Source organism: Chiloscyllium plagiosum, chromosome 51 (assembly GCF_004010195.1).
Source record: "Chiloscyllium plagiosum isolate BGI_BamShark_2017 chromosome 51, ASM401019v2, whole genome shotgun sequence".
NCBI classification, from domain to species: Eukaryota; Metazoa; Chordata; class Chondrichthyes; order Orectolobiformes; family Hemiscylliidae; genus Chiloscyllium; species Chiloscyllium plagiosum.
This window is the reverse complement of record NC_057760.1, coordinates 230,648-250,733: the sequence shown is the minus strand read 5'-3', so window position 1 is coordinate 250,733 and position 20,086 is coordinate 230,648. Positions and strand designations below refer to the sequence as shown.

General features: G+C 43.0%; 1 protein-coding gene across 4 annotated transcripts in view; it reads right to left on the bottom strand.

The window, feature by feature from the left end:
- The window catches only part of LOC122544690 (GA-binding protein subunit beta-1-like), a 55,881-nt gene that overhangs the window by 9,619 nt on the left and 26,176 nt on the right, over positions 1-20,086 (bottom strand). For 3 of the 4 annotated variants that reach the window (XM_043683970.1, XM_043683969.1, XM_043683971.1), the window contains exons 3-8: positions 18,861-19,028; positions 15,940-16,134; positions 12,738-12,879; positions 7,676-7,789; positions 5,144-5,323; positions 2,416-2,528 (exon numbers count right to left, since the gene is read on the bottom strand). In XM_043683970.1, coding sequence (XP_043539905.1) covers positions 2,416-2,528; positions 5,144-5,323; positions 7,676-7,789; positions 12,738-12,879; positions 15,940-16,134; positions 18,861-19,028 — 912 coding nt within the window. The remainder of the gene's footprint in view (positions 1-2,415; positions 2,529-5,143; positions 5,324-7,675; positions 7,790-12,737; positions 12,880-15,939; positions 16,135-18,860; positions 19,029-20,086) is intronic. The other variant, XM_043683972.1, reaches the window with a different exon arrangement.

Here is a 20,086-nt window from a genome sequence, read left to right as displayed (position 1 = left end):
TGTATGTAGCAATTACATATCCAGCTCAAGGTGGCTGTAGGCATCAAGCAAATATGGTTGGAGAATCCAGGACATTGGGCACAGTCTCAGGATGAGGAACTGATCATTCAGGACTGAGATAAGGAATTCTTCTCTGAAAGGGCTGTGGAACTTTTGAAATTCTCTCACCCAGAATGTTACGGATGCTTCACAGTAGAACGTGTTTAAGGCTGGTCTAGATTTCTCTTGTCTCAGGGAATCGAGGAATATGCAGGCCAGGTGGGAGTGCAGAGGCAAAATGCAAGATCAGCGGTGTTGTACTGAATGGTGGAGCAGGCTTGGTAGGCCAAATATTCCCGCTCCTATTTTTTCTGTTCTTACATAAAAGAGTTTGGTATGGTAAATGTAGAGAAGATAACTCCAATTATGGGCGAGACCAGACCGAGATAGCCATTGATATTAGACATTCATTGATGCATTCATTTAACTATTCAGAAGAAAGGACTTGAGCCAGAAAGTGGGGAGACTGTGGAACACACTCCCACAGGGAGTGGTTGGTTGAAGCCAACAGCAGAGACGTATTTAAGAGGAAACTGGATAAATTCACGAGAAGAAGAAGAAATAGGAGGTTATGATAAAATAAGGTGAAGGTGGATTGAGAAGAAGCTTGTTTGAAACACAGACAATGGCACAAAGCAGCTCGACAGGTCATAGAGTCATACAGATGTGCAGCACAGAAACAGATCCTTCAGTCCAACTTGTCCAAGGGTGGGTGTTAAGTTGCTATACTACAGGGCATACTTTTAAGGTGAGGGAGTAAGAGAAGAAAGATTTAAAAATAACCTGGGGGACAACATTTTCACAGAGGGTGGTTCATACATGGAATGAACTGCCAGAAGCAATCAGTGCAGGTACAATTTCAACATTCAAAAGACATTTGGAGAAGTAAATGAATTGGAAAAGGTTGAGAAGGATATAGGCCAAATGCAGGCAAATAGAATTTGTTAGTTTGGAAAATTTGGTTAGCATGAATGAATGAGTTGGACTGAAGGGTCTCTTTCTGTGCAGTATGACTCTATATATCTATGACCTCTGTAGGTGCACAGTGTAAATGTCCTGCTGTATTATAGCATCATGTGGAGCACTGCAACACCCATGTGTGAGATTGAGTTACTGGATTTCCTTGAAGGAGTCATGCCAGGTAGACAGCACAGTGAAGGCAGAATTTGGCATCCTGCCTTTATTGGTCAGTGCATAAATAGGAGTTGGGAGGTCATGTTACATCTGTACAGGACATTGGTTAGGCCACTTTTGGAATACCACGTGTAATTTTAGTCTCCCTGCTATAGGAAGGATATTGTGAAAGTTGAAAGGGTTCAGAAAAGATTGACAAGGATGTTGCCAGATTTGGAGGGTTTGAGGTATGGGTTGGGGTTTTTTTCCTTGGAGTGTTAGAGGCAATGGGGTGACCTTCGAGGTTTATAAAATCAGGAGGGGTATGGATAGGGTAAATAGACAAGATCTTTTCCCCAGGGTAAGGGAGTCCAAAACTAGAGAGCATAGGTTTAAGATGAGAGGGTAAAGATTCAAAAAGGACCCGAGAGGTAACTTTTTCCATGCAGAAGGTAGTGCTTGTATGGAATGAGCTGCAAGAAGAACGGTGGAGGCTGGTACAATGACAACATTTGACAGGTATCTGGATGGGGACATGAATAGGAAGGATTTAAAGGGATATGGGCCAAATGTTGGCAAATGGGATTAGATTTATTCTGGTCGGCGTGGACGAGTTGGACTGAAGGATCTGTTTCTGTGCTGCACATCTGTATGACTCTATGACCTGTCAAGCCCTTCAGAATTTTGTCTCCCTCAATGAGATCAACTCTCACTCTTCTAAATACCAGAGAATATTGATCTGATTTACTCAGGCTCTCATCATTGGGCAACTCTCCTTTCCCAGCAAAGAATTAAATGAACTCAATTATTAGGTCAACCTTCACGTTTCTAGAGACAGGAAGCCCAGCCAGTGCAATCTTTTGACGCCTGGTCAAACATTGCATTGCTGCTATCCTCCCATTAATTCAATGTGCATTTTACTCAAGGCGTTTAGTATCTTGTTATGTATTCATTCTAAGGAGACCAGACCTGTACAAGCGTGCTCAAACCAAGCAATAATACAAGCTTAATATAAACCTTTTGGCTTATCAGTTCTGTCCTTCTAGACAGGAACAACAGCGCTTTGTTTCTAAAAAAAAATTAATAAACTTTAATAAACTGCATTACTATTTTTAGGAAGCAGAATTGCCATTTTAGGTTACTTCACAGGTTCAACAACACTAACTCTGGTCAGTTATGTGGGAATATTAATTTTCAGTAGCTCGAGAAGGTCAAAGCACTATTTTGAAACTAAATAAAACAATGTTGTATGCTTCACTTTACCTTCTCTATTGATTCGGAATGATTCAGGACTTCTTCCAGACACTCTTTCTTTGCTGGCATTTCTTCAGTGATGACTGTCTCTTCCTCAACATGGGTGGTTGGGAGGGTCAAAACTGAAAAGCAGGAACAGGATTCCAGTAAGAAATATTATGCTGGCAAGCAGCACACTGTAATTAATCATCATTTCACCCCATCCGCTCCTCTCAAATAGGTCACTGATGATACTTACCATACAGCTTTCTTTCACCTCTCCTGAAAATTGACCCCAGGGTGAAAGCGCAAGGTAGCTCCAGCACCTCACCCGATTGTTTATCTTTCCTAAGTGAGCTCTGACAGATTACCATTAATTCAATTTGCATTTTGTTCAAGGCCTTTAGATTCTTGTTGTTATGTATTCATTCTAAGGAGACCAGACCTGTACAAGCGTGCTCAAACCAAGCAACAGTACAAGCTTAATAGAAACCTTTTGGCTTATCAGTTCTGTCCTTCTAGACAGGAACAACAGTGCTTTGTTTCTAAAACAAATAAAACTAATCTTTTCTAAGTGAGCTCTGACAGATTACCATGCATACTACTTGATTAAAAAGGCATCACAGCTGAGAACAAAGAACAAAATAGCAAAGGGGCAAAAGTGAGGACTGCAGATGCTGGAAACCAGAGTTTAGATCAGAGTGGTGCTGGAAAAGCACAGCAGGTCAGGCAGCATCTGAGGAGCAGGAAAATCAATGGTTCAGACAAAAGCCTGATGAAGGGCTTTTGCCTGAAATGTTGATTTTCCTGTCCCTCGGATGCTGCCTGACCTGCTGTGCTTTCCCAGCACCACTCTGACCAAAATAGCAAAGGACAGGCCCTCCAGGTCTGCACCGACACATGTTGCCCTGCCATACTAAAACTGTCTTCACTTACAGGATCCGTATCCCTCTCCTCCCTTCCTATTCATGCATTCGTCCTGGTGAAATGCTGCTATTGTGTCTGCTTCCACCACCACTTTTGGCAGCATGTTACAGGCAATTCCCACTCTTTGCACGAAAAACTCGACTGGCACATCTCTTTTAAACTCCCCGTCCGCATCTTGAACTTGTGCCCCCTCGTAACTGAACCTTCCACCCTGGAGGAAGAGCCTCATACTTTCCACTCAATCCATGCCATTCACAATCTTGTAAACTACTATCAGGTCACCCCTCAACCTCCTGTGTTCCAGTGAAAATAAACCCAGTCTATCTAACCTTCCTTCAAGGCTAAAATCCCCCATACCAAGTAACATTCTGGTAAGTCTTTTCTGTACCCTCTCAAAGCATCCACACTCTTCTGGCAGTGTGGTGACCAGACCAAGTGTGGCCTAACTAAAGTTCTATAAAGCTGCAGCATAACTTGCCTATCCTAATACTCAATGCCCCTTCCAATGAAAGCCTAACATGCCATAGGCCTTTTTCATTACCTTATCTACCTACGCTGCCACCTTCAGCGAGCTGTGGATCTGCACATCCGGAACCCTCAGTTTATCAAAGGTTTTGCCATTCACTGTTTAATTTCCACCTGTACCTGACCTTCCAAAATGTATCACCTCACATTAGCCCGGATTAAACTCCATCTGTTAACTTCCTGCACATGCCTCTAACTATCTATATCCTGCTGTATCCTCTGACAATCCTTCTCACAACCCTCAACTCTGCCAATCTTTGTGTTATCTGCAAGCTTACTAAGGGTCAGCTGAGGTTAAAACACTCCTTGCACTGGACTTGTATTTTCCAGCAAGGCTGATCAGATGGGTCATTCAGGAATACCCTATAATAGATGTCCTAACTCAAGGAAAACCGAGATTTATTTCTTACTCTGGACATTATGGCTGCAACGCATAGCATGCAAACCAAAAGGGACACTGCAGAACAGGACTACCATTGTACAAGAGTGATTTTCCCCGAATGTAAACGCAGGCACCAGGTGAATATGCAAAGGTGGCTGACCTGTTTCCAAACCAAGCTATCAGCTTTCTTGATGACACATAGGACTGGGTGAGGCAGTGAATATAATTTGTGTGTTTGACTCTGTGCAGTCACACAACAGGAAAGTTTTATTTGTCCAACAGCTCAGCAGAATGAGGACATGTTGTGACACCAATGCTCAGCAGACCAGGAAATATTTTAAGTTTTAATCCTCAAAAGGATAAAGAACGAGAAAATGCATTAGGCTTCATAAAGAACATAGTGATAATGAAAAAATTCTTTTTGCATGCAGCCAGTGTTTTGGGTTCCAAATGCACTGCAAGAGAATCTGGTGGGGGCAGAGGCTTCCAAGAAAGTAATGGAATGGTTATTTGAAAAGGAAAAAATATGCAAGGTTACTGGGAGAAGGCAGAGAATGACACTAGATGAGTTCTCATTCAGTCAGTGGCACTGGGCCAATTAGCCGTCTTCTGCATTGTAACAGTTCTGGTGACTGTCAATCTGCACTGAGTGGGGCAGTAGTTACCCCCTAACTCTTACAGGGAAGAGCAAGGAGAAAATAAAATCTGGATCTAACTTTTTTGTGATCTAAAGACCACTGCCAGAAAGGGCACGTATGAGAAGCTAGTGTCTTCCAACAGTAGGCCCTTCAGATGCTGGGGAGAGAAATAGGCCAGGAAAATGAACGGAGAAAGAGTGGACGAGAGGCTAACAAGCTTATTTCAAAATTTATGGGAACCCATGAAACCCAATTCTGGCTGCTATATGAATGATTCCTCGCCTACCTTGCTGTCCATCCTGCATGGTCACAATGAATGGCTGGCCAGTGTTAATGCCCGCTGGAAGGTTACCCAGCTGCACCCCACCGTCCGTCACTATGGTGATAACCCTCTGACCTCCACTGCCTACGACCTGCTGAATCGCCGAGTCGACCGAGTCTGCAGTCACCACTTCCTCTGTTGCACCTGGAAACAGAAGAAAATAAAAGCTCATTCAATAGAGAGCCAGAATTTCAGAAGTACCGTCCTCAAGGATGCAGCATAGCACACTCGCCATTTACCAGAATGTGGGCTCAGAGCTCATCTTCTGCACGAGCTAGTAAAGAGTGCTATAAGTTGAGAAAAAAATTGCAAAATACAGTAAACCAGTATTAAAGATAGAAGTTGCTGTGAATGGTTGGTCAGGATCTGAAAGAGAAAAGTGAAAAAAAAAAATTTCCATCTGAATCCTTAAATAAGCTCTCTTTTCAGGCACTTTTTGGCTGCTGCCAAAATTCTGGGAAAAATAATGAAGTGGTCATCTACTGGCAACAATGACATTTTCCAGAAATTAAAAGTAAAAGCTAGAAAAGCTATGACTAATTACCCAAAATTGACCCAAGAAAATTCACTGGGCCGATACCAGAGATTATGGGACTGTCTCAGAGCAGAATGAAGTATACTGTCCGCACTTGAGAAAAGTGAGAGATGTGATGAAACATTTAACATTGTGGATGCCAAGAGGCTGTTTCACCCTGATTAGAGTGTCCAGAATTAAGGGTCACAAGATCAATGAAGAAAATTAGCCATTTCACACAGAAACTTTTATTAAACGCAGAAGAATCTTTCGATTTCTCTATTCCAGTATTGAGTATATTCAAGGCTAAGATTGACAGATCCTTAGATGCAAGAAGAATCAAGGGACATGGTAGCGGGGAGGAAAATTATATAAAGTATCAACTGTAAACTTATCAAATGGTAGAAGAGGGTCAAAGGGATCCTAACTCTTCAGTCACCATGGCTACTGTCTCATTAAATATTTCTCAAAAATTATTAACTTAACACACAGGCATTCAGTTTCACAACCAGTAATATTGCAAACTTAAAAAAAACATGCCAGCGTTGGACAAAGATTTCCCCGATTGAAAAAGCTACAAGCTTCACTCTCCCCCATCGCCAGTAGGCGTCCCAGAGGTACTCTTTATTGAATAAACTCGGTCATCAATGCACAAGGAGGATCTCGAGGGCTCCAGCTAAATAGCATTACAATTTGAATTAAGCAATCCCTAGGTTGTGAACTGGTTCCATTCTTGATTTGATTCGCAAGCTAATTTGTACACAAGTCAGAACACAATGCTGGACAATATAGAATATTAGTTTATAAGTACAGAAACATTTGTGGGTTGGATCTTTAAGATTATACCCCAGTATGGGATTGTGTTCAAACATGTGAGTGTTTGTAAGTTGGGGATCCATGTACTGGCAAAATCATGTTGATGGTTGGAAAGTGGGAGCCCACTTCACTGACCGCTTCATTTCACTCATGTTTACTATTTACAGTCTGGTTTTGTTCATCAAGTTATATCAACCTATCAGAAAAACATGGGAACAGGAGGGGGTGGGCCAATCAGCCCCCTTGGGCCTGTTAAACCATGTAATTAGATCATGGTTGGTTGTTATCTTAAAATAGTCTCACATCTAGCAACACCAAAAATTTGCATCATAACCCCCTGTCAGCAGGGTCAGGGAAATCCTCATCTTTCTGCAGTAATTTGCATTGCCTGTCCTCAGTTCACACACTGCGAATATAAAACAAACATCAATAGGTACAGTAAATAACATTTATTCAAGCATCAAGAAACGTTATTGCTGGGATTTTAGCCTATGGGCAAACAAAGCCACAAAAGAAAATACTGAGGAGTGTTCTGGTACAATATTAATTGCCTTGGAGCCAGCCTTATTTTTTAATGAGTTTCACTTCTTTTTGTTTGGTCATATTGTGGAGAGAAAATCATTTTCCCTCCCGCTGTGACAGAAATATATTAACACAAGCTGCAGAAGCTGTTGAACTCTTCATTCCAGGATCTGAGTGAATATATAGGGCAGCACAGCAAAGAGAATTTTTTGCTAATTAAAACAATCGGTATCCACATTCTTCGTGAACATTGCAATTTCTGTCATGATCATTTATAGAGTCAAAGAATCATACAGCACAGAAACAGATCCTTCAGTCCAACTCGTCCATGCTGACTAAGTTTCCCAAACTAAACTAGATCCATGTGCTGCATTTAGCCCAGGCACCTCCAGTAGCAAACTGGTCAGTTCCAAACTGTTCATATAGCATGACTGTTCAGAATGTTTTGTTTTAGTTGCAATGGTGGTATTAGTTCTACCCTAACTCTGCCTGTGCCACATTTATGTTCGAACTATGCACTCTCAACTGTTAAGGGGCAGACTTTTAAATTAAAAAACTTATGGAATATTTACATATTCCAAATATATTTGTATCATATATATATTTAAAAAGGGCACACTTTACGATACATTTGTGGAAATTACCTGTACTTCGGGGTGAATTTGAGAGTGGCCCTGAAGCTTCAGCTAAAGCAGCCAGCGTAGCCAGTACTGAGGTTGTGGAGTTACCATACTGTACTGTGGATACACCAGATTCACCTGCAGAGGTAACGAGGGGTTAGACTCAGTACCAAACAAAGACATGAGCAACTAAGGATGGAAATTATGGAGACTCATTTTTAAAAAAAATCTTATATATGTAGTTTGATAAAGTGTGGCAAATATTCAATGCTGTATTACAAAAACAGCATAGGGCACTGATTCATTTGACCATCTTATATTTTGCCATGGTTCAAAAATTACATCGAAGTAAATAGACTATTCTTAAGAAGTTGCAAATGACAGTTCGGTGCCAGTTATCTCCAACTCTGGAGACAGAACTTTTTCTGTATTATTAAGAAGAATACTATTTGGGCTCTCTGTGCTCTTCAAGATAACAAGAAAAAGAAAGTGCTGTACTTAGCCACAAGAGATATGGACGGCTACAGGGTTGATTGCTGGTCTGAACTAGTGGAGCAGCCACTGGCTGCAGTACTCAGAGGGCAGAGTTCAAAAAAGTCCAAATGAGTAATCCAGATCTCTAGACATTACCCTCACTCTTCTTTCCCCACACCCCTCCACGTGGATAAATATCTAATAATATCCTTCTAGTCTTCCAGGAGACAAATGACATGTTAGATGAAGCAGACTTGAAACTTCACATCAGCAAGAATTGCCATCACAAGGGGAAGGGACAATAGTTTTCTCTTAAAAAAAGAGAAACATTCATCTTGAACTCACACGCTCGAAGGGGCTGTTGGATAGACTTTGTTTTGAAACATTGGAAGCAATCTGATTATTTAAACATTCTCATCCACACGTCATTGTCCAACTAGTTTTTCAACACTGAATTGTTCTGCACTTCACCTGAATCTCCACAGTATAACTTGCACTGTACTCCTGCAGCAATCATTGTGAGCAGCGCCTCAAATCAAAATAAGGCACACCATAGAGTCATAGAGATGTACAGCACAGAAACAGGCCCTTCGGTCCAACCCGTCCATGCCGACCAGATATCCCAACCCAATCTAGTCCCATCTGCCAGCACCCGGCCCATATTCCTCCAAACCTTTCCTATTCATGTACCCATCCAAATGCCTCTTAAATGCTGCAATTGTACCAGCCTCCACCACATCCTCTGGCAGCTCATTCCATACACGTACCATCCTCTGCTTGAGAAAGTTGCCCCATAGGTCTCTTTTATATCTTCCCCTCTCACCCTAAACCTATGCCCTCTAGTTCTGGACTCCCCGACCCCAGGGAAAAGACTTTGCCTATTTACCCTATGCATGCCCCTCAATTTTGTGAACCTCTATAAGGTCACCCCTCAGCCTCTGACGCTCCAGCGAAAACAGCCCCAGCCTGTTCAGCCTCTCCCTGTAGCTCAAATCCTCCAACCCTGACAACATCCTTGTAAATCTTTTCTGAACCCTTTCAAGTTTCACAACATCTTTCCGATAGGAAGGAGACCAGAATTGCATGCAATATTCCAACAGTGGCCTAACCAATGTCCTGTACAGCCATAACAAGACGTCCCAATTCCTGTACTCAATACTCTGACCAATAAAGGAAAGCATACCAAACGCCTTCTTCACTATCCTATTTACCTGCAACTCCACTTTCAAGGAGCTTTGTCTCCTTGTTGCCCTCCTGATTTCCCTCTTAAGTATACTCCTACTTCCTTTATACTCTAAGGATTCACTCGATCTATGGTTCAGTGGCTCTGTGGTTAGCACTGCTGCCTCACAGCACCAGGGTCCCAGGTTCGATTCCAACCTCAGGGCAACTGTCTGCGTGGAGTTTGCACATTCTCTCAGTCTGCGTGGGTTTCCTCCGGGTGCTCCGGTTTCCTCCCACAATCCAAAGATGTGCAGGTCAGGTGAATTGGCCATGCTGAATTGCCCATGGTGTTATAGGTGCATTAGTCGGGGGGGGGGGGGGAGTGACTTTTGGAGGGTCGGTGTGGACTCGTTCGGCCGAAGGGCCTGTTTCCACACTGCAGGGAATCTAATCGAATCTAATCTTTATGCTTCCTTCTTTTTCTCAACCAAAACTCTCAACTTTTTTAGTCATCCAGCATTCCTTATACCTACCAGCCTTTCCTTTCACCCGAACAGGAATATACTTTCTCTGGATTCTCGTTATCTCATTTCTGAAGGCTTCCCACTTTCCAGCCCTCCCTTTACCTGCGAACATCTGCCATTATCAGCTTTCGAAAGTTCTTGCCTAATACTGTCAAAATTGGCCTTTCTCCAATTTAGAACTTCAGCTTTTAGATCTGCTCTATCCTTTTCAATCATTATTTAAAATCTAATAGAATAATGGTCGCTGGCCCCAAAGTGCTCCTCCACTGACACTTCAGTCACATGCCCGGTCTTATTTCCCAACAGTAGGTCAAGTTTTGCACCTTCTCTAGTAGGTACATCCACATACTGAATCAGAAAATTGTCTTGTACATATTTAACAAATTCCTCTCCACCTAAACCCTTAACACTATGGCAGTCCCAGTCTATGTTGGGAAGGTTAAAATCCCCTACCATAACCACCCTATTGTTCTGACAGATAGCTGAGATCTCCTTCCAAGTTTGTTTCTCAATTTCCCTCTGATGATCGGGGGTCTATAATACAATCCCAATAAGGTGATCATCCCTTTCTTATTTCTCAGTTCACCCAAATAACTTCCCTGGATGTATTTCCAGGAATATCCTCCCTCAGTACAGCTGTAATGCTATCCCTTATCAAAAACGACACTCCCCCTCCTCTCTTGCCTCCCTTTCTATCCTTCCTATAGCATTTGTATCCTGGAACATTAAGCTGCCAGTCCTGCCCATCCCTGAGCCATGTTTCCGTAATTGCTATGATATCCCAGTTCCACGTTCCTAACCATGCCCTGAGTTCATCTGCCTTCCCTGTTAGGCCCCTTGCATTGAAATAAATGCAGTTCAATTTATTAGTCCTACCTTGTCCCTGTCTGCTCTGACTGTTTGACTCACTTCTCTTCTCAGCTATACCCGTCTCAGATCGATCTCTTTCCTCACCATCTCCCTGGGTCCTCTCCACTAGCCAATAAAAACCCTCAAAATTCTAAAAAAAAAATTATAATGTAAACATATCAAGCAGCTTGTGTAAACGACACCAGTGATGAGCTCATACACAAGCCGATCTTTCTTTCCCAAACCAAGGACACAGAATGGAAAGTAATACCGTTCCATCCAAATCTTCTGCGATCCCTGACCACTTCTGATGGGACCTGAAGCATTAACTTGCTTTCTCTCTCCACAGACACTGCCTAACTTCAGAATGCATTTATTTCTTTGACCATGCTGATTTACATGGGTATAAAGACAGTGAGTTGGCATCAACCATTGGGCGGATACGGTTTAATTTTCACAGGTACAGATACGAACACACAGACACACAATACATTACCAGGGTCACAATGATAGAAGTCAAAAAAAAGTGACAGAGGACTCACTAAGATTTTTGGAAATCAAGACAACTTTGCAATGGAAAAACAATTCTGTGACAGAGGGGAGTCAGTGATGCAGAGGAGATGTCACTGACCTGTGATCCAGAAGCTCAATGCTAACGCACCGGAGACATGGGTTTAAATTCCACCTGAACCAGCAATGATGACCGAGAGTCTGTTATCAATTCTTGTACAATCCCACCTGGTTCATTCATGCCCATCAGCGGAAATATGCTATCCTTGCCAAACTTGTGACTACATGTGACACCAAATTCACAATGTGTTTCATTCTTAATTGCCCTCTAAAATGACCAAGCAAGCCACTCAGTTCAAGGGAAAAGTATGGATGAAATGTTACACTGACATGAAAATGTCCTTCTTTCACCTTGTTAATACTGCTAGGTCTTAAAAGTGATGTTCCGCAGAAAAGAACTATTAATTGCCAAAATGACAAAAATGTAAACATTCCCATTTAAAAGGAATCATTGATGCATCCATCCTCTACCTTGGTTATGGCACTCTGAACTTCCTCTTTCAGAATTAGAATTAGCTTTATTGTCACATGTACTCACGAGTACAATGAAAAGCTCACTTCTTCCAGCTGAATTGCAATGGTTCTGAAGTTAAAGGAGGGACTTGTGTCCTCATCCCTGCTCAGCTAGATGATTTCATTCTGTGCATCAAAGGAGGTCCCCCATTTGGGGTTGGGTCCACTGCAACAAGAATGGCAGGGTGAACCCAGACACACGCTTGGGTTCCAATTAGAAAAAGGTTCAGCCATTACTGTCTATCCAGATTCTACATTTATTGCTTACTTTCATACATTGACAACAATCCATTGACCGTGTCTGTGGGCACCACAAACAAATGTTTTGGTGGGGAAGATAAACTGAATTGGTGGTAATAGGCGACACAGCCTCCACTGGTTTGAGCAACCAGCCCGTGGAACACATGACAACCAGACCGAATGGGTTAGGTGGGTGAGTACAACACGGACACATTGAGTCAACTTTCTTGGTGTGTGTTTGTTAGGCAGTGTGGAGGGAGATTTATTCTATACATGATGCATGCTACACTTGGTGGAAGTGCATGAAGAAACGAAGGGTGGGTGTGTATGTGGTGGTGGTGGTTGTGTTGGTGAGGGGATAGCAGTTATTCTGCATCTAACCAGTGCTGCACTTGGCCTGGTAGTGTTTGATTTCAACAGGTCACTTTGTTAACAGCCAGACAGGAGGCAAACATGGGGAAACGTGGCATGAGTGGAGCTCCTGGCAAGGTCCAAGGTCTACTTGCGGACAGGAAGAGCGAATAGATCAGCAAGGGTTAACCCCTAGCCAGGCCTCTGACCCTACAATTAACACAATCATCATCTATATCAAAAAGTGATAATGACCAACTCAGCACAGCCATGATGGGTAACAGTAAATACAAAGAAAAGATTACACACAAACCCACTGACAACAGTGTTAACCACCTCAGATTGTCCCATTCTGAAATTCAGCCTTTGTAAGGGGAGGCCATAACTTGCCCTTTACACACCTGAGGTTGTTTTGGTAGATGTTGAAGAAACCAGTCCTGAGAGGTTCATCACTCCTGCAGGCGCAATGATGAACTGTGGTGTGGCGACAGCGACTGAATTTGTCCTCTCTGGATTTGTGTTCACTTGATTCTGCATGGCTTCCTGCAAAGGACATGAGTGAACCTGTTACATGGGGTATACTATGGTGTGCTCAGAGATTTAACACCTTCAAAGTGGCACTTTGAGGAGTTAGAAATCCCAGGGTCAGGTAATGAGCAACATCATACAAGGATGGAGCACATTGCTTCAATGTCAAAAAAAAACCCAGCAGTTCCACTCTGGGGGCTGGGAAATGTGGGAAATCTAAAACATGGAGGCAGTAGCCCATGCCCTTCTGGAGTAAAAGCATGTCATAGAGTATCTTTTGGGTCACAATATCAGAGCAGAGAAAACTTTGTATGCCAAGCCTGGAAATGCTGTATACTGGGAGAAAGTGAGGACTGCAGATGCTGGAGACCAGAGTTGAAAAATATGGTGCTGGAAAAACACAGCAGGCCAGGCAGCATCCGAGAAGCAGGAGAATCGACGTTTCGGGCATAAGCCCTTCTTCAGGAATGTGGCTGGTGTGCCAAGCGGGCTGGGATAAAAGGTAGGGGGGAGGGGCGCTGGGAACACGATAGGTGGAAGGTGGTGAGGGTGAGGGTGATAGGCCGGAGAGGGGGTGGGGGCGGAGAGGTCGGGAAGAAGATTGCAGGTCAAGAGGGCGGTGCTGAATCCAGGTGTTGGGACAGAGATAAGGTGGGGGGGGGGGGGGGAATGAGGAAGCTGGAGAAATCTACATTCATCCCGTGTGGTTGGAGGGTTCCTAGGCGGAAGATGAGGCACTCTTCCTCCAGGCGTCGTGTGGTCAGGGTCTGGCGATGGAGGAGGCCAAGGACCTGCATGTCCTTTCTGGTGATGGAGGCGGCCAAGGACCTCCCTCCCACTCCACCAAGGACATGCAGGTCCTTGGCCTCCTCCAAAGGACTTGTGAACAGAATGGTGATTCACTGGTTAGCGCAGCTGCCTCACGGTGCCAGAGACCTGGATTCAATGTCAACCTCAGACGACTAACTGCATGGAATTTGCACGTTCACCAGCATCTGCTTGGGTTTTCTCTGGGTGCTCCGGTTTCCTCCCACAGTCCAACATGTGAGAATTAGGGTGATTTGGCCATGCTAAATTGCCCGTTGTGTCCAGGGATGTGCAGGATAAGTGAATTAGCCATGGGAAGTGCAGGGTTACAGAAACAGAGTAGTGGGGTGGGTCTGTGGGTGAGCTGCTTCTCAGAAAGTTGGTGTGGACTCGATGGGCTGAATGGTCTGTTCCCATACTGTAGGGATTATATGATTACTTCATGATGCTTCAGTAATCTGCAATCATGAATAGGTTTCAAAGTCCATGGGGTCATCCAGACCAACACATCCAATCATCTTCCTAATCTAATACAGAATTCTAAATCTGCTTGAATATTTTTTGCATCCTGACCTTCATCCTATTCCTGACAACCTGTCCTATGTGCTCACACTTGCTGGGTTAAGTTTCAGAAACATGGGGAGGCCTCATTTGGCAGCTTAAGTACAAGCATACTGAGCACTGGCAGGCAATGCAACCCAAATTATTTATAAGACAGCCACCCAAGCTTCTCTCCATCCAAACAACAGACCCTTTATTGGGTCACTCAATCTTCCTTTTTCTAGAGAAAACAGCCCCAGCCTGTAGAGTTTTTCCTCAATAGGTGAGAGTGATTTTGCGATAGCTGAGCTTCAAGACACTTTAGCATTGACGTGCATTCTTAAGGTAATTTTTCATTGAATCCATATGGATATTTACATGCTTACCAAAGCTAACTGGTTTGGCATTGAAATCTGGATGGTGACATTACTAAGTGCACAGCTGGGCAGCAGATGTTAAGGCATTGCATCTCGGCAAGTAGACGTAATGCTGTGGCAAAGATAGGCCACAGGACTCACTTGGAGTTACTTTAGAAAATGAACCTACTGGACACTAGTGCAACATTTCAGTTAGCTGTGTCTACGGAGAAGCTCTTGGCGGATGACATTAACTGTTTAAAATAATGGGTTTTCTGAAAACTGCAGTCTTTCTAATGAACATCATTATGCTCCCAGAGTCATGTCAAACAAGGTTACTTCCAAATGAAGTTTGATAGATCCCATTTGTGCTAGAGTTCATGGAGAATTCAGAATTAACATGATAAATCAAGGCTGCACTGCAGCAGCCAGTTGGGCAAACATGCAGAAAACCATCACATTAATGGTGTATACGTAAAAGTCATCATTGCTTAATGCCTACCAACCCTGTCTCCAACTATCAGGATTATTAAAAATTTTGCAGATGTTCTCACCCAACCTTCCTGTGGTTGTACTTTCAAGTCAACACTGAACAATGGCATTGCTTACTGATGAAAATGTCTCAAAAGGGAACCTGGCACATAAACAATTGTAACAATTTAGTTGCAATTTCCCTAGGTAGAAAGAGTTTTAGATCCTCTGTCTCACTGTATTGTGTGTATTATAACCACATAAAACATGCTCATCAACCGGTCATGGGTAGTACCAAGAATGAAACTCTGTTACAAGTACGAAAGGTTCTTTACATCTATTATAAAGAACACATTACTGATGATTAAACCCTGCTCTCAAAATAGCTGTAATTCCCCTCTTTTCTGTTCTGCAGAGACCAATTCTTTATAGGGGAAGCTCCTGTACCACCTGCCATTACTGAAAAAGTATCTCACCCATTCCTCCTGGATATATTATTCAGGAAGAGTAGCCACATTAGCTGCCCATAAAGATATCTCAGCTAATCTTGATTTCTCAGCAATACCACCTCCCAGCTCAGCTACATAATAAATTAGGAGCAAGGGCTGTGGCTAATTTTGCTCATAGCCAACAAAGCCATTATGGTACTCAAACCACTACCCTCCTAGAGCAACAGTTACACTTTGTCTGTTTTTCATGCATTCTGAAATGCTTTAAAAAAGGGTCTCCAGGGTATAAAAGGTGCCATAAGAATGCTAGCTTCTCTTCCTGCTCTGACCCAATAATTACACGACAAGGGTGCTGTGTTCTCTTTTATCTGGAAATTCTTCTAGTAAACTGAAGCAATGCTTTCCAAATTTACCAAAACTCACCCACACCTTCCAAACATCTTTCCACATACCTGCAATATTCCCACCAATTCAGGATTGTGCTTGTCAAGGGCGATATCAAAGGCATTTTTGTCAAATTTGCTCAAAGCATGAACATCTGCTCCATATTTTAACAAAATCTCCACCACCTCGCGATGGTCATGTTCCACTGCCCAGTGCAAAGCAGTCATCTTCAGCATGTCCTTAGCATTTATATCTGCATTGTTCTACATTGGAAAGAAAAAGAAGGTATTTGGACATGCGTCATTGAGCCAGCCTGCATTTGCACACATCTGAGACAAAGTGACGACTAGTGGCAAAAAGACAGGAGGTGGCCATTCATCCCCTCAAATCTGTCCTGCCATTCAAGTAGATCATTGGCATTGGCATCTAAATTCCATTTCCTCATTTTTATAATAAACAAAATCCATTCATCCATCTCAAACCTTAGGAATTTTAATTCCCTCAGCATCTCCAGCCTTCTGAGGCTATAAGCTCCGGATTTACATCACTACCTTGTGTATGCAAATGTGCTCCCTGATTTTACTTCAAATGGCTTAGCTCTAGCTTTTAAGATCATACCCTTTTGCTTTGCCCAAAGGTAATAGTTTCCCTGGTATCTATTCTATAAAATTTTAAATATCTCAATTAAAATCACCTTAAACTGAATATATGCCAGATTCATAATTTAATGCTTTATTTAATTTATCATTGCCACATATACCGAGGTACAGTGAAAAGTATTGTTTTGTGTGCTACCCAGATAAATCATATCTAATGTAACTACATCAGGATAGAATGCAAAATATAGAGTTAAAGCTACAAAAAAAAGGTGTAGAGAAAGATTAATTCTAGCATATGAGAGGTCTGTTCATAAGTCTGATAACAGTTGGGAAGAAGCTATTCTTGAGTCTGTTGGTACGTGTTTTCAAACTTTTGTATCTCCTGCCCATGGAGCAGGGTGGGAAGAGAGTATAACCTGGACAGGAGGAGTCTTTGATTACGTCGGCTGTTTTCCTGAGGCAGCAGGAAATGCAGACCGAGTCAACAAATGCAAGGCTGATTGCATGATGGACTTGGCTACATTCACAATGCTAATTTCTTGCCGTCTTGGGCACAGCAGTTGCCATACCAAGCCATGATGCATCCATATAGGATGCTTTCTGCAGTGCATCTATAAAAATGGGTTAACAGTGCAGGAGACTGTTTCCCTGAGATCCAGTGCCTAAAGCTGATCACAGTGTTCCAAGTGCTGCCAAAACAAGCCTCCATATACGATTTTCTCACATTTACATGTCAACACATGCAATCCACACAAAACCAATCTATTCGTGTTTTCCATAACTTTCTGCACCAATCCATTAGCTTCTCACTTTCTGTGCACCACTTTACCCAAATCCATTTGCACCTTCCTGCTCCTACTCTCCAATCTGTAAACTCACGCCATCATTTATCTTTCACAGATCCAAAATGTTTGAGGCCCACACCAACCCGAGCTGCAGCTAGCAAACAAACAGCACATTCTCGGACATTGCTGAGGGACAGGTTGGAATACAAAATCAGCTGTCGTTACTACTTCTTCACATATCTAAGAAAAGATTGCTATCAGCTTTTCTGATGCTTCATTCCTGCAAACAGCACAGGAACAATTGATTCAGCCAAAAAAAGGTTAATGCTGGTATTATTGCTCCACATGGCCTCCTGCTGTCTTTCCTCGTTTAACTTCATCATCGTATCTTTCTATTCCTTTCTCCACTGTGTACTTACCCAGCTTCATTTCTCAATGGATCTATTATTCACCTTGACCACTCCCTGTGGGAGTAAGTCCCATTTCTCCCCCAACTCTTTGGGTGAACAAGTTTGCCCTCAATTCCCAATTAGATTGTTCAGCCTTATATAGCTGACCCAAATATTTCCTTTAAACTAATTTCCCTAATCAACCTGTTCAGAGATGTTACGACATACCTCTGAAGCAGGTGGGACGTGGGACTTGGACTTGGACTTGGACCTGGGCCTCCTGGTCATCAGCAGTAGGGACACTACCACTGTGCCACAAGAGGGCTCTCTGAACCATACCTTTAGTTTCCCCAACAAACAGAAACAGCTGCCTTTCATTAATTCTATCAAATCCTTTCATGCTTTAAAGACCTCAATTAAGTCAATCTCTCTTCTTCCTAACATAACCAGAAAAGGATCCAACATCGTTTAATCTTCCCCAACAGGCTTAAAGTCTTTTTGGTTGCAGCAGCATTGCTGTATTCCAGTAAATCTTTTCTTGCACCTTCTCCAGTGTCTCTAAACTGTTCACAGGAACACCAAGTCTGATCCACCCAAGACTTAAAACATGTTTAAGGCGATTATTCTATTTTTCAATTCCATGCCTCGAGAACTGAACCCCAGAGCTTGGCCTGCTCTCTGTTAATGGCCTTATCAGCTTGCTATTTCAGTGATATACAGGGCAACCTCAATTATCCGAACGACACGGACAGAGTATTTTGTTCGGATAAAGTGAATGTTCGGACAACAGTTTACCCAAGCATCTGGGCCTTGGGATCTCATTCGGATAATCGATGCTCAGATAATCGAGGTTGCTCTGTATAGAGTATTGCAGATAAAATACCAGCTGCTGAGCATTGACCCAACACTGTTTCTTTGTGAATATATTTAGCACCTCTCTTCTCTTGACTTTGCCTTCTCCTGTTTGGAAGCATTCAGTTTGGATTGTAGGAAAGAAAATTGATTCTCAGTATTAAACACACGTATCCAGCAGCTGTGTAGGGGCACGGTGGGGGGGGGGGGGGGGGGGGGGGTCTGCCAGAAACTGACTGACCAGCTGCACAACTCTGACACTTGTGGCTTTTAGTCAAAGAATTTGGTCATAGTTTGTTTCATTTTTAAAAGATATAAAGCAGGGAAGTGACTCCCAATGGGCAAATCTCTACTGAAAGCTTACCCTGATCAAGAGCTCCACAATGCTTGCATGGCCCTCAGCTGCTGCCATGTGCAGTGGTGTCCTGTCAACTTTGGTTCGGGCGTCCCGACTAACTCCGGCCCGGAGGAGGACTTCTGCTGTTGAATAATGACCGTACTGGGCTGCAAGATGAAGAGGAGATGTGCCCAGCTAGGGAGAAGGAGAATGATACATCAAATTCTATTACAGCAAGATGTGCCCAGAGATAAAATGGTGCTACCTGGCAGTATTGCCTCTGAAAGACACGCGAGTGAATCGATGACAATGCTTCGCTACATGAGGCTTCAATTTTAAAAAGCTGCACTCTGTCCCTTCTGCTCTTTCTGATTTGTGGGAAAGCAGTTCACAAGCACGCAGTCAACCTTCCGTTTCTCAAGCCTAGACAGTGACCGTTCTAGGATGACCATCAATAGGTTGAGCTCACCAGTGGAGGACACCAGAGCAAGATGTGACCTTAACCTGGTTAGGATATGGACACTGCTGACAAAACCACATGTCCTTCCCATCTTTAAAAGGGAACTTTTTACGCTGGCAAGCTGTGCTCAGTGAGGTGCCACACGAATTAGTCATGAGACTTCAGCTATTTCTGAATGATTTAGATGAACAGACAGACATTAGTGTATCTATATTTGCTAATGATACAAAGCTATCTGATTGGCCAGGACTTGCACAGGTGGAGAGAGTGGTCATTCACATGCTTTCCGTGTCTTTGTAAATATTCCTGACTATGTAAAATAAGTTTACTATGATGACAGTACAAATGTTGTATATATGTTCATGAATGGGAGTTATTAAATTAAAAGGAGGGATGTTATGTATGCAGTTGGAAGCGAATGCTGTCTCTTTAAAACAGTGGGTCTGGTGACCCGGAGCGAGAGCTTTGGATCAGTTTGAATAGCTCTAAAGACATTTAATAGATTTCTCCCGGTTCAAGTTCTACAAGCCTCCTCAGTGAATTTCTAAACTGCCCTACACATAACACCATCACTACTTACATTCAAATTGAGTGACTTGCCAGGCCATTTCAGAAGGTAGTGATGAGTCAGTCAATCACATTGCTGTGGATCTGGAGTCACCTCTGCTGGCAACACATTCCAGGCACGTACCACCCCGTGTAAAGGACTTGCTGCGTGTATCCCCCTTAAACTTTTCACCTCACACCTTGACCTCTCACCCTGGGAAAAAGCTCATCTCTATCTACCTTGTCT